Source organism: Notolepis coatsorum (genome assembly GCF_963971535.1).
Source record: "Notolepis coatsorum genome assembly, chromosome: 10".
Taxonomy (NCBI): domain Eukaryota; kingdom Metazoa; phylum Chordata; class Actinopteri; order Aulopiformes; family Paralepididae; genus Notolepis; species Notolepis coatsorum.
Window position 1 is genome coordinate 125919740 of NC_140174.1, and position 15314 is coordinate 125935053.

General features: G+C 46.3%; 1 protein-coding gene across 1 annotated transcript in view; it reads left to right on the forward strand.

Annotated features, from left to right (window-relative positions):
* The first annotated feature begins 3313 nt into the window (after positions 1–3313).
* psat1 (phosphoserine aminotransferase 1) overlaps positions 3314–15314 on the forward strand; it is a 51653-nt gene continuing 39652 nt past the window's right edge. Inside the window, exons 1-4 of the mRNA XM_084323618.1 lie at positions 3314–3471; positions 6105–6165; positions 13721–13790; positions 14883–15088. Of these exons, the coding sequence (XP_084179744.1) occupies positions 3412–3471; positions 6105–6165; positions 13721–13790; positions 14883–15088 (397 nt within the window). The 5' untranslated portion in view covers positions 3314–3411. The remainder of the gene's footprint in view (positions 3472–6104; positions 6166–13720; positions 13791–14882; positions 15089–15314) is intronic.

The following is a 15314-nucleotide window of genomic DNA, read 5'->3' on the forward strand; positions in this document are numbered from 1 at the left end:
ATTTCTGACACTGGAAATACATACATCCAGGTCCCTAGATGTTCCTATAGATACCAAGAACATGCAAATTGACCTTGCAGAAGTGGAGCAATCTTCCATTTACTTAGGCATGTACCTTTTAGGCGAAAACGGTCTACAGATTAACACGTTAAACAGAGATCCTAACAGTAAATATATACAAGGGGGAGGGAACTGTACATTTATGATGAATTGCAAATGGGGGACCCTGATGTAAACAAGACGGAAGTATTTCTCTGGTCTGCATCCCCCCAACAATTGTGTGTATTGAGCCGTACTGCAGATTTTGACAACAATATTAACAATATGATGCCGCAAGTTCTGTTATATTTCAATTGGCTTACTTATTTACATAAATATAAGGTAACGGTATACTTTTGCTATATGCTATACACTACAGTCTATGTGATGTGGTGGGTACGTATGATGGTAATTAAGGAATGGTGAATATTATGTTTAATGTAAATATGTGTATACTTGATATGAACAGCAGTATTATAGGCCTACAGCAGTATTGTACAGCCAGCAATATTATACATTATTATACATGACTATTCTATGCAAGTAGGCTATGTCTAAGCTATTTTACAATATTATACATGAACTGCTTGTTTGTTTTTTAATGTTTATTACTTGTTTTGTATTATTATTTATTTTCAATTTATGTTCGAAATAAATAAACTCATTCATTCAAGATATTGTGTGAGCAAAAGTATAGTTACTGGCTGTACAATACTGCTGTAGGCCTATAATACTGCTGTTCATATCCAGTATACACATATTTACATTAAACATAATATTCACCATTTCTTAATTACCATCATACGTACCCACCACATCACATAGCATAGACTGTAGTGTATAGCATATAGCAAAAGTATACCGTTACCTTATATTTATGTAAAGGCAATTAAGTAAGGCAATTGAAATATAACAGAACTTGCGGCATCATATTGTTAATTTTGTAGTCGAAATCTGCAGTAGGCCTACGGCTCAATACACACAATTGTTGGGTGGATGCAGACCTGGGCCCCGTTCCCCGTACCTGGCTAACTGAGTTAGCCGGATAATTTCCAGCATAGCCTGACTTAAGCCGGACCTTTCCATTCCCCGACGCTCGATTGTCTAAATCACTATGACAACAGATCAAAAAGTTTGAGCCTGGTCGAGAGCAGGGTTAAGTTCAGTTAGCTGGATGAACCATGGCCACGCCCCCGCAAAGAAATGCCAGCTCGCTTCCTGAAATGATTCTCACAGTCTAGATCTGCATTATACCATTCTGAATTATGTTCTTGTGCTTCGTTTGAAATGTAAAATAATATGTCTGCAGTAACGCTGATAATAAATCATATTCAGCCTATGAATTTACTTTGTCCTATATAATGCACGTCATATTTATACGGATACGGCGCTCGCGAGTCGCGACACACAGTTATTTTAATAACGGACTAAACGGATCATTGCAAATGTGAATCCCGCTGGGATATTTTTAATGAATGAAACCTATCGGGTGTTTGGCTCTGATTAGTTTAATATTCTTCGCTGTGTATTTGCTTAACGGAGCACCCGGATGCGTTTCATTCAAGCTGAAACGTCTATGCGCAGATTGTGGATATGAATTATGAGGAATCTGAATCTGTGGAATATTTAATTGTATCACTGTGATAGTGTCACACGTTATTGTGATATTGTAACTGGGATTAAAATATATGAGGAGATGCGCTGTTTGATGGATTTGATGACGTGACGTGACTTGATAAATTGAATGAGCCTTTGACGTTTTTGATGAATGAATTCGAGAAAATGCATTTATCTTTTCAAGCACTGTTATCTGATGATGAACATGAGGTGTCACTGGTATAAACCAAATGGTAATCAATTCAATGCATGTATGGATTAGGTCCGAAACAGATTAAAACCTGATTAATAGTGTAACTGCAAGCCTCCCTCCAAGCCTCTCTTTGGAAACCATGTATTTATATAGTGTATAATATTAATACCTAAGCACATACAGATATCCTCATGATATAATTCGTATCAATTAGATATACTATTTGGGCTTGTTTTTATCGTTATTCTGAAAGAGCTGAACTAATTATTTTCGCTAGCAAGATCTCATTTGATTATTCATTCCATAAGCCTACTGCCAGCAGGCACGTTTAAAGAAATATAATCTGATTGATTGGGGTAATGAGGGATTTAAAATTAGCCTATAGATTATGCATTTAACTTGTCGGCGAGGCTATGAGCCGTACTGCATTGTACCCATTCTGCAATCTGTTAATAAAGTTTTAAATCAATCAATCAATCAATCAATCAATGCCGTTAGAAAATCAGGATTTCTGCTATCGACACTTGCTGTCTTTTCAGCTGAGGCGGGCGCGCGCAATTATCCTGAGTATCAAGTCTGGTTCAAATGAACGAGACTGAATCCACCTTCGAGGAACAGGAAAATCCCGGATTCAAACATCGGGTTAATTGAATCTGGATAATGGGACTCTTGATCGACTTAGTTGAACCAGGTACGGGGAATAGGGCCCAGAGAAAGACTTCCATCTTGTTTACATCAGTTTAACAGTACTGTATATTTGCATATCTTGTATGTCACAAATCGTTAGCATCATAGGATAATTGCCTAAGTCATTTTTTGACCAAATTGATATTTCTGCCTAACTCTACGCTCCTCACACTGCTGCACCACCCTGTCTTAGTGGCTGTGTCCTCAGCCAATCAGAACCTTGTTATTTTAAACATTTCTTTCTGCCTAACTCACTCGTGTGACTTTAGTTTAGTTTTTTCTTCTTTTCCGAAAGTCTTGAAAAATGACTTAGGGAATTATCCTATGAGGCTAACGAAATGTAACAGTACTGCATATTAATATGTATGTCATAAATGTCATGATTAGTTTAGATTAGATGATTAGATTAGATTTGTATATCTGTATATTGAGTATGTCATAAATGTCATTATGAATTGAAAATGGGGGGCCCTGATGTAAACTAGATGACAAAAGTCTTTCTCTGGTCTCCATCCCCTTAACAATTGTGTGTATTGAGCTGTACTGTACTGTACCCATTCTGCAATCTGTTAATAAAAGTTTAAATAAACGCATTCATTCAAGATATCTGGCCTCGCGCGGATCTCACAGCGGTGCCCGCACAGTGCAATACTCCAATTCAGCCATTGGGTGGGTGGCGCTGCTGAGCGGTCCTCAGACCGCCGGACCTGAGAGCGCCGCTGGCTCTGCGGCTCTGCAGTTGCATGCTTCTCTTAGGGACTCGGACCCGCATCCTTTACTTTGCTATAATAACCAAGACAAACCGAGAAGAAGGACACATCTGGCCAACCTGCGCTGCACCTGGACATCTAACGTTTCAGACGCATTTTGCAACCATGGATCAGAAGAAGCGAGCGATCAACTTCGGCGCAGGACCCGCGAAACTGCCACAATCCGTAAGCTTGTAACACATAATGTCGATTGTGAACTAAAAGCGCTTTTATGCATCGGCGCAATATTTGGTAGAGAAGCAACAGAAAACCAGCATGTACTGCAACCAAGTGTTTGGAGACATCATGCTGTCTCTTATTATACAAACGGTGGACGTTTTTCCTAATTTTTGAATAATGAGAGCGATTTTTCTTTTAGTAGTGCAACAACATATTTCATGATTCTTGCTCTTGGAATCTGCGTTATCTCCCCGTGGTTTATGAAAACGATCATGCAAAAATATTGAAGTTAAAAGCAGGTGTTTATTCGTAGATCGTAGGTCTGAAACAGTGCGTTCTGGTTGCATCAGCCTCATGCTTTCATGTGGAAAATGCTCTTTTGTTTATCCACTGGCGACAAGCCCACCGCTAGATGGCGACAAAGCGTTCTGCACATTTGCCTGAGAATGCCATCCCAATTGATTGATTGAACATTTTATTAACAGATTGCAGAATGGGTACAAATACAATACAGTACAGCTCAATACACACAATTGTTAAGGGGATGCAGACCAGAGAAAGACTTTCGTCTTGTTGAACTGTACATTGGAGGGGGTTGGGTTTGGACATTTACAGGGGCCAACAGTAGATGTATTGTCATCATACAGCACAATAGAACGAAAAGAAGTTTGGCATCTAACCAGAGTGCAAATGTAGCAGTGAAGTGCAATAGTAATATACAATGTACAGGTGATTCAACTGGGTCTAAAATATATAAATTAGTACTAATACCCAATAGTGCTAATCAGATGTATATACAGAGTTGTAGTATTAATATGTACAGTGATACAGGTATAAAGACACTATGGTACTGTAGTAAGTCATACTGGCCAGTAGCCCCTTTCGTGACTGTGATGCACGCCAATATGCTTTGAATACACAGTCACTTGCTCTTCATTACTAACCCAGGGAATGTTCACCATGAAGCACTGGTTTTGGACGAACGGTTCATTATACAAATATCACAGAGACATTTCAAAGGTACTCACAGTTGCCAGAGGGTTTCACACAAAAAAGCAGGATGGTTTGAAAGCTCGGCATTGCTAATAAACATTTTAAATAATTTTTATAAACGTGTAAAGATGGGCGGCTGGAGCAAAGATATACCCGGATAGAACGGATGCGTGTAATAGATGTAAACAATCTCCAGACGATTATATGCACATGTTTTGGACGTGCCCCAAACTCAGAGTTTTGGACGGCAATATTTGATACACTAAGTAGGGTTTAAAAAGTTAAATCATGGCTCCTTGACAATGTCAAAAACTAGATTTTAAAATGTATGAAGTGTTACATTGTTGTCTGTGGCTACATTTGTACTGCACTTAAAATTAACATGTCTATGTAGTTTGTCATATTGTTATTTGTGGTCGTGTTTTGTATTGCTTATCTGTCTGAGACCAAGGACCACAATGGAAATAAGTCCAGTCTAGTTTTGTGTTTCATCCTTGATGTTTTTCTTGAATCTTGAAAAAAATTGTAAACATCAAATCAAATATAATCAGAGAGGGGTATTAATTCATAAAGAGAGAGAGAGTGGTATTAATCCATAAAGAGAGGGCTATTAATCCATAAAGAGCGAGGGGGGTATTAATCCATAAAGAGAGAGAGTTAATCCATAAAGAGAGAGAGGTATTAATTCATAAAAAGATAGAGAGAGGTATTAGTCCATAAAGAGAGAGAGGGGTATTATTAATCCATAAAGAGAGAGGGGTATTAATCCATAAAGAGAGAGAGGGGTATTAATCCATAAAGAGAGAGGGGTATTAATCCATAAAGAGAGAGAGGTATTAATTCATAAAGAGATAGAGAGGGATAGTAATCCATAGAGAGAGAGAGAGAGAGAGGTATTAATTCATAAAGAGATGGAGGTATTAATTCATAAAGAGAGAGACAGGGGTATTAATTAATAAAGAGAGCGGTATTAATTCATAGATATAGGTATTAATTAGTGCTGTCAGGCAATTAAAAAAATTAATCTAATTAATTACAGGATTTGTAATGAATTAATCTAATTAATCACATTTTAATCGCATAACCATTTTATGCCTGATATTCTATATTCTATAATCATATTTCAAATTGCATGTGTCCGGATGGCAGAATTCAGTACTGTATCATCTTCCATTTATTAATTTGCTTAGATTTCTCAGGTCTGGTCAATTTGAGCATGGTGTTATTCACAGTCAAAGATAAACAAAATTGAATTGATATTCTCATTTGGTTCATTACAATTTACTCAAGCCTAGTAACAGACACAGTATTTCTGACACTGGGAATACATTCCCTGAGATCCATAGATGTCCCTAGAATCAGATACCAAGAACATGCAAATGGACCATATTTAAAAAAAAAAGTCTGTAAATGTGTATTCTACGTTCTTATGGAATGAATAAGATTAAAAAAAGAAAATTATAAAAAATAAAATAAAAAAATTGTAATTAATTTTGAGTTAATTTTCATAACGCGATAATTATCTGTGTAATTAATTCATCTAATTAACGCGATAAACTGACAGCCCTAGTATTAATTCATAAAGAGAGAGGGACATTCATTCAAAAAGGGATAGACATTAATTAAAAAAAATTCGCCTGTTGCAGGTGCTGCTTGAAGCCCAGAAGGAATTTGTCAACTACAATGGCCTTGGTATTAGTGTTCTCGGTGAGTATGACTAACGATAGGTTATGTATATAACCTAGTTATAAGAGTACTGGCTGAGCGTCTCGCTCTTTCGCCATATTGAGATATACCTCATCTCCAGTACCTACTGTACTTCATTAACGAAAACAAAGCACCCATGCACTTGACCAGGCCCCGCCCCAGTGTCCCCCTATAAGGCACCAGGCATGGTCACACTCGCCCTTCCTCTGGAAAAAGTTTTCCATCAAGAAAAACCCCACCAAGGGACCTCAGGGCGCGCTAAGAGCGAGACGCTCAGCCAGTACTCATATAACTAGGTTATATACATAACCTATCGTTATATATTCGTACTGGCGAATCGCGTCTCGCTCTTTCGCCATATTGAGATATGGGACAGAGCAGACGTGTGGCCCGACAGACCCCTAAAAATGCACAGCACAGGGGGAGCTCCAGTAGCTCACCACGTACCGCGAGTGCTATTTCAGCGCCGTGGACAACCGTGCTCGTCACGGATCTGGGGCTGAGCGAGTTCGAATCCCGGACTGCAGCCGTGCCTTTCCCAGAGTGTCTTCCCCCCCATCTGAACCCTTTCAGCCTGCTTCTGTCGGTCGAACTTGACCCAAGTATAAATGCGATAAACGTATAAAAGAGCCAGGGAAATGGCCAAAGTTAAAAAAAAAATGCACAGCACAGGCGGGACCACGTGTGACACATCACCTCGTGGCACACACCCACACACCCCTGCTAACCCACCGAAGGGCGGGACGCAGGGGAGGTCCCAGACCTCAGAACCGCCTGGGAGACAGAACCCCCAGTCATGTCCATGAGGTAAAACCTAACGAAGGGACCCGGGGAGGACCAGGAGGCCGCAGCACAGATGTCCTCCACCGAGGCCCCCCCTAACAAGGCGGCAGAGGCCGCCACCCCACGAGTGGAGTGCGCCCTGACACCCCCAGGGGGGGCCAGCCCAGCCAACGTGTAGCAAAGGGCAATGCCCTCGCACAACCAATGCGACAGGCTAGGGCTGGGCGATAAAACGATAACGATAACTATCGCAATAAATTATTTCCTCTAAATAAACATGAAACGTGGTCGCAAAGTTTCGATATATCGATTTTCCAAGCTTGGATATGAGCACACGCACTAACAACCAATCAGTGAAGGAGATGGCAGACAGCGGAAGGAGACCCGGAAGGAGACCCGGAGGTAGGACTCAAGTAGTAAACAAGGCTGTTTAGGATAATTAGCTTGCACGGCGCTATTTTATAGTTTACGTGCCGAGTGGGTGTGTGGCGTGAATTCTGAGGCCACGGTTATAGTAGTGTGGGGTATACGGTGGACGTCGTTGCAATGTATTGGGGCGGAACAGAGTATTTTAGGGTAATAGTTAGTATATTGGAAACAAGGCTGGCTAGGATAATTAGCCTGCACGGCGCTATTTTATAGTTTACGTGCCGAGTGGGTGTGTGGCGTGAATTCTGAGGTAACGGTTTGAGTAGTGTGGGGTATGCGGTGGACGTCGTTGCAATGTATTGGGGAGGAACGGAGTATTTTAGGGTCATATTTAGTACATTGGATACACCGCTTGCTCTGGCTAACTGCTAACGTGCGCGGACTGATGACGACATCAACTCGAGACATTCGCAGCAGCAAAACATAATAGCCCGTCCATCGGCGCCGGGCATAAGAAGTTAATTAAACTTGACAGACATTATATCGACGATAATTATCGATATCGAGTTATATGAAAATAATTTCATAATTTTATCGCGATAACGTTTTTGGCCATATGGCCCAGCCCTACGACAGGCGCTGCTTCGACAGTGCCTTACCAGCGCGAGAGCCACCGTAACAAACAAAGAGCTGATCGGTAGCCCTGAGGTCCTGAGTCCGGCTGAGGTAAATCCCCAAAGCCCGGACTGGACACGACAGGTGAAGGCTCGCCTCTAACTCACCAGCGTGAGGAGGCGGATGAAACGCCTGAACCACAATATCCCTGGAGCGAAAAGAGCTCCGGATATTTTTTGGCACGAAGACTGGATTAGGCCTCAGAGTCGCACCGCTATTGACACGAATAGACAAGCACTCAGGCCGCACCGAGAGAGTACAAAGCTCACCCACGCGCTTAGCGGAGGTGATGGCCAGCAGGAACGCAGTCTTGAAAGACAGCTGTTCCAAAGATGCCTGCTCAAGAGGCTCAAACAGGGCCTCGGACAACCGACCGAGGACCAGTTGGAGGTCCCAACTCTGAGACAGAGAACGTTTCACCGGCTTAAGGCGCCGAGCGCCAAGCAGGAAACGCTTCACAAGAGGGTGGCTGAACAACGTAACGCCCTCAAACCCCTCATGACAAGAGGATATAGCTGCGGCATATACCCTCACCGTCGAAGCCGACAGTTTATCCAAAATAGACTGAAGGAAGGAAAGGACAGCGTCCAGGGGGCAGGACACAGGGTCCAAGGCCCCCACTCTACACCACTCTTGGAAAATACGTCACCTACCTGCGTAAACCGCGATAGTGGAAGGAGCATGCGCGTTCCGGATGGTGTCGACCACAGAAGGGTCCATCCTCTCCAGACTCACCCTCTCAACAGCCAAACCATCAGCGGCTGGCCCAGCATAGGGAACTGCCACAGAGACCCGTGCGCCTGAGAGAGGGCCCGCGGCAACCAAGGAACAGGCCACGGCGGGGCTACCAAGAGCTGGATCAGGACCGGGAACCACACAGCTGTGCCCCGGTCCGGCGCGATCAGGATCAAGGTCCTGCGCTCCCAACGTACCCGCTCCAACAACTGACCTATCAGATGTATGGGGGGAAAAGCGTACAGAATCCCGGGCGGCCATGGATACATCGAGAAGGCATCCACCCCCAAGGGAGGATTGTACCGCCGACTGACCGAGAACCACAAGGGGCACTGGTGAGACTGTCTGCTCGCAAACCGATCCATCGAGGCTTCCCCGAAGCGGCCACAGACCTGTCTGACTATGTCTGGACGTAGTCCCCACTCGTCGTGATGAGGACCGCCCCGCGACATCGCATCTGCGCCCACATTCTCCCTGCCAGGGATGTGGAGCGCCCTCAGGCTGCGCAGATTGCGAGACGCCCACAGCCAGAGCTCGAACGCCGCCCGGTGCAGACGGATGGAGCGTACTCCACCCTGTCTGTTGATATACGCCGCTGCTGTCGTGCTGTCCGTCCTGACCAACACGTGCTCGCCCACCACCAAGTGGCCGAGCCGCTTGAGGACCAGGAGGACCGCCTTCAATTCCAACACATTGATGTGCATAGCAGACTGGGCAGCATGGACCGTCCAGCTGCCCCCCACTGCGTTGGTCCGACACGTCCCCCCCATCCCGTGAGGGAGGCGTCGGTGAAGACCGTGACGTGTGACCGCCTGCCGCCCATGGGGACCCCGCTGGTGAGGGTACCAGGCCTCCTCCAGTAGGCGAGATCCCCCCCGTATCTACAAGGGAACCTTCAAACGTTTCCACTTGTCTCTCACCGGGTCTATTTTCATACTGGAAAAACCACCTCTGTATCCTCCTCATGAAGAGGAGGCCAAGAGGGACCACAGAGTGAGCAGATGCCATCATACCGAGCAGGCGCATCTCACATACAGCGCCGTAACCGTCCCGCCAGGACGGAGACCCCCGAGCGCGTCGAGGATAGACATTCGCCGCTGCTCCGAGAGGGTTGCCCTCATGGGCCTTGAGCTTAGAACCAAGCCCAAGTACTCCACCTGTTGACTGGGAAGAGGCGTACTCTTCTTCCAGTTCACAGCAAAACCCAGCTTGGTGAGGAATTCCACCACCAGCCTGGTATGAGACCTGGCGACCTCCTCCGACCGGCTGAGGAGCAGAATGTCGTCGAGATAGAAAATAATTCGTATCCCCTGACGACGTAGAGGCTCCAGCGCGGTCTCTACGCACTTGGTGAATGTGTGGGGGGCCAGAGAGTAGCCGAACGGCAACCTCTGGTATTCGTACGCCACGCCCTGAAACAGGAACCGTAGGTATTTCCTGTGAGGGGGGAAAATCGGGATGTGAAAATACGCATCCTTCAGGTCTATGGAGGTGAACCAGTCTCCCACCCTGACAGCGTTTAACAGGTGTTTGACGGTCAACATTCTGAACCGTCTCGCCACAATCAGACGATTGAACGCGGACAGATCCAGTATAGGTCTGACACCTCCCGTTTTTTTGGGCACCAGAAAATACCGGGAGTAGACGCCAGACATCGCGTCCTCCCGTGGGACCACGACTACGGCTTGCTTCGCAAACAGATTGGATCTCGTTGGCCAGAGCTGTCACTGCTGCCAACCCTGACAACAGGGTCTGCACCAAACCTTAAAACGGAGGGTGGGGTTGTGCGAATTGCAAGGCAAGCCCCCGCCTCAACGTTATCTCCATCCACTTCGACATATGGTACTGCTGTAGCCATATGTGATGATACTCCCAAAGCGCACCCGCCGCTATTTGGCGCTGGCCCGCTAGGAACTGTAGATAGGCGGCCCGGTCCCACCCGCTGTGCGTAGCCAACTCTGGACCCGCTAACCGTGCGGGCAGGGCGTTTCGTGGAGTCGGGACATCGATACGGGAGAAGCTGACATCATACCAGGTGACAAGAGCTCCCCCACTGAACACCCCTCCAGCATGGACCGCTGAGGAGCTATTCTGCAGCTGGACATACAAGGTGTGAGGACCCCATGGGTTCCTACACACCGTAGCCCTGCAGTGATATTACTACCACCCAAATCACGCGCGCCTGCCAGACCACTACCGGGCTCTCCGGAGTGGGTGGCACTAACATGATACCCGGCCTGGCGAAGGCGAGGTCGGGGAAACCCGCGCAGAGCTTTCTTTCGAAGAGGCCTCGAGTCCCCCTGCTGACAACCTTTGAAGGTGACGGCTCACCAATCGCAGACGCAGAACGCGTGGCGAGGGAGCCACGTGACAGCACAACATTCTCACGGACAGACCCAGGCTCAGCCATCAACTGGGTGTCAGCCCCTGTCCCCATGAGAAGCGAAACGTGGGGCCGCTTGCGCTTCATTGAAGACCCGCAGCCAAAGGAAACAAATCGGAGCCCCTTTTTCCGCTGGTGTTGGGGGAGGGAGTGATCGGAGAGCGGGCTGCACACAGCAGGACGGCGACGGTTTCTTAGGGCGTGCTCATCCAATGTAGCCGATCTCTTGGCCGCCAAGGCTGTTGGCCTTGTGGACACCTGTTGACGTAGAGCCCAGGGTACCTCAGGCGGGGGAAACATGGCCGCTGGTCGAGGGCCTCGCCATAGTTGCTGACGAGGCCGTGCTCTCACCTCTGGCTGCATGGTGTGAGGCGGTGTGGGGCCCAGGTTAAATACCGCCCGCGTTTCCGCAGAACGACAAAGTCCTTCCGCGGAAAGAGGAGCCTTAAGGAGAAGAAACCTTTCCTCCTCCCCAAGGGAAGACTGCTCCAACCAGAGATGCCTATTAATAAGAGTTGATCGCATCCTGATCCTCCCTGCGGTTATAGCTTGCGACTGATCCAAGATTTCTATAACCCCAAAAACATGCACAATGTTTTCAGCGTCGACTGGCCCTGCAGCCCCACTACCCGACACCAATGTGGACAGAAAAACAATCAGCTGAGCCATGACACTGGCCGCAGCTAAATTTCATCCTATGGCGGTATAAACATCATCAGTCCATACGGCCACCTGCCGGGCCGACTTGCTCTCAAGCGTCGGCTTCCGGGTGGGACACCGTTCAACCCTGCCAGGGCAAAGGATCGATGCTACCTGGCTCTCAAGCCAAGGCACACCTGCCTTGCGCCTTGTTGTCAGCCCATTTACCCGTAAAAAGGGTAAATAAGTCTCAGCAAAACCCCCCACATTAGCTACCGACTGACCTTCATCAATGAACCAGTTAAGAGGAGGGAAAAGCGGTGATAGCCCACAGCGGGGAACAATGGGACAGTGACCCAGCATTACAGCTTTATTATTACCAGCAAGTTCCAGGATAGCCGTGAAAACGTCCAACTCAGAGTCACGTTTACCCGGATATCCTGCCCCTTGCGCCAATACACAACTCGGTTGTCTCTCAGGACAACAAGCAGTATTACTAACACCAACATTAATGCCTGATGGCACAGGGCCTACCTGAGCGCGAGTTAGCCCGATAGCTAAACATCGCGCAACGTCCCTCGATCCGCTGTCAAAAGACGAGGAAACCCCAGGACAGACGCGACGCACCGTTGGAACATGCCGAGAAGATTCCAGGGGCTGGCAAATCTCCGGCGAAAACCCAACAATGCTGATTTATTCGACACATATCTCACACGCATCCAAAAACAGTGAAACCCTGTTTTTGACACTGCCTGGTTTGGGCCTAATTCAGCATTTTCCTTCCATCACATTTAAGCTAGCTTAAAATAGCTTACATTTGTAGCTAAATGTACCCCCTTTGCCAGTGAGCTACATGACTGGAGCTACATTTCTCAGGATCTCTAGTTTCATATGATACCAGTATCTTCATGCTTGCTGACAACATGAGCCAGCTAGAGCCATTTGAAAGCAGCTAATTAAAAGCTTTGCGACATACAGGCAGCTCTGCAGGTGTGCTCTCTCGCTGTGGGCTGTGAGCAGTGGGCTGCACTGTGAGCAGTGGGCTGTGAGCAGTTGGCTGTGAGCAGTGGGCTGCACTGTGAGCAGTGGGCTGTGTCCCTCGATCCGCTGTCAAAAGAAGAGGAAACCCCAGGACAGACGCGACGCACCGTTGGAACATGCCGAGAAGATTCCAGGGGCTGGCAAATCTCCGGCGAAAACCCAACATTGTTCAATTTCTCTCTGCATTTCATAACAGCTAGTTACATGGGATGCAATGCACGTCCATGATGGAAAACGAAAAAGAGGAAGGGCGAGTGTGACCATGCCTGGTGCCTTATAGGGGGACACTGGGGCGGGGCCTGGTCAAGTGTATGGGTGCTTTGTTTTCGTTAATGAAGTACAGTAGGTACTGGAGATGAGGTATATCTCAATATGACGAAAGAGCGAGACGCGATTCGCCAGTACGAATATATAACAGGAGAAAAGGACAGACATTGGGGATCAGAGTTAGTTTCGAAAGAGTAATGTTTTGAAAAGCTGGTGTGAAATCAGTGCAATCAGTCTGATCTTCAGAAATGGGGATTTAATTTGTATTTATTTATATTCAGAATAAATTATATTGTTTAAACTGTTTATTCTTCTCATATTTTTATATTCAGATGTAATTGTATTGCCTATATTTATGTCTTTATAATATTACCCTTCCCATAACTGTACCTCCCGTCCCCCATGCTGCTATGATGCCTGAACTACCACAAGTGAATCAATAAAGGTTTATTGATGTTTTCTTGAATCTTGATTTTTTTTAAATGTTCAAATCAAATCTTATTGCCCAGATAATTCGGGTCCAAATTAAAAGTTTTTCGGAAAAAGAAACGGCGAGAAAATATCTAAAATGGATGTGTGATGAAGGGAATTAACTACAAGGTTAATAATTCCTGTGCTTTATTTAAAATCTTGCTGTATTGTGATTTATTATGTTAATTCCAGAGATGAGTCATCGGTCGTCAGACTTCAACAAAATCATGACCAGAACGGAGAATCTTCTGCGAGAGTTGATGTGAGTCCCACGTTTACTATTTCACACTTTGCTGATGATCACACTGTTTATTTCACCATAGTTCAAGCCGGTTTTTAATAGGTGCTGCTTATATGTAGTTAAAGGGGCACTTCAACAAAAAACAATGCTGATTTATTCGACACATATCTCACACGCATCCAAAAACAGTGAAACCCTGTTTTTGACACTGCCTGGTTTGGGCCTAATTCAGCATTTTCCTTCCATCAAATTTAAGCTAGCTTAAAATAGCTTACATTTGTAGCTAAATGTACCCCCTTTGCCAGTGAGCTACATGACTTGTGGGGCGGCGTGGCTCAGGGGTAGAGCGGAGCGTCCAATGATCGAAGGGTTGGTGGTTCGAATCCTGCTCAAGCCCATGTCCATCGCATTGCCGTTGTGTCCTTGGGCAAGACACTTAACCTACTTGCCTCGTATGAATGTGTATGCATGTGAATGAATGTTGGTGGTGGTCGGAGGGGCCGTAGGCGATGATTATTCGCCACGCTTCCGTGAGTCTGCCTCAGGGCAGCTCTGGCTGCAATTGTAGCTTACCACCACCGGTATGACTGTGTATGAACGAATAATGGACTCTGAAGCGCTCTGAGTCAGAGAAGAGCGCTATATAAATCCAATCCATTATTATTATTATTATTATGACTGGATCTACATTTCTCAGGATCTCTAGTTTCATATGATACCAGTATCTTCATGCTTGCTGACAACATGAGCCAGCTAGAGCCATTTGAAAGCAGCTAATTAAAAGCTTTGCGACATACAGGCAGCTCTGCAGGTGTGCTCTCTCGCTGTGGGCTGTGAGCAGTGGGCTGCACTGTGAGCAGTGGGCTGTGAGCAGTGGGCTGTGAGCAGTGGACTGTGAGCAGTGGGCTGTGAGCAGTGGACTGTGAGCAGTGGGCTGTGAGTAGTGGGCTGTGAGCTGTGAGCAGTGGGCTGTGAGCTGTGAGCAGTGGGCTGCACTGTGAGCAGTGGGCTGTGAGCAGTGGGCTGCACTGTGAGCAGTGGGCTGTGAGCAGTGGGCTGCACTGTGAGCAGTGTGCCACACGTCAATGTGATGACGACAAACCTTTCACACAGGAACATCCCAGACAACTACAAGGTGATGTTTCTGCAAGGGGGCGGGTCTGGACAGTTCAGCGCCGTGCCTCTCAACCTGATTGGCCTGAAGGAGGATAAGAGCGCAGATTACATCGTGACGGGAACCTGGTCGTCCAAGGCTGCTACAGAGGCCGAGAAGTACGGCAACATTAACGTCGTCCACCCGAAGCTGGACAGCTACACCAGTAAGTGTGTGTGTGTGTGTGTGTGGGGGGGGATGCGGTGCAATATGGTGGTGGGCGTGCGTTCCATTCAAATGTATACTATTAAAACTTGCTTTAAAGGAACATTATGATGAAATGTTCTTACCGTCTTCTCCAGAGTCAGACAAGAAGATAGACACAAGTTTCCTCTCCGTGTGCGTTCAGTAGAAAGCTATCCGGCTGCAAGCTAACCTAGCTTAGCACAAAT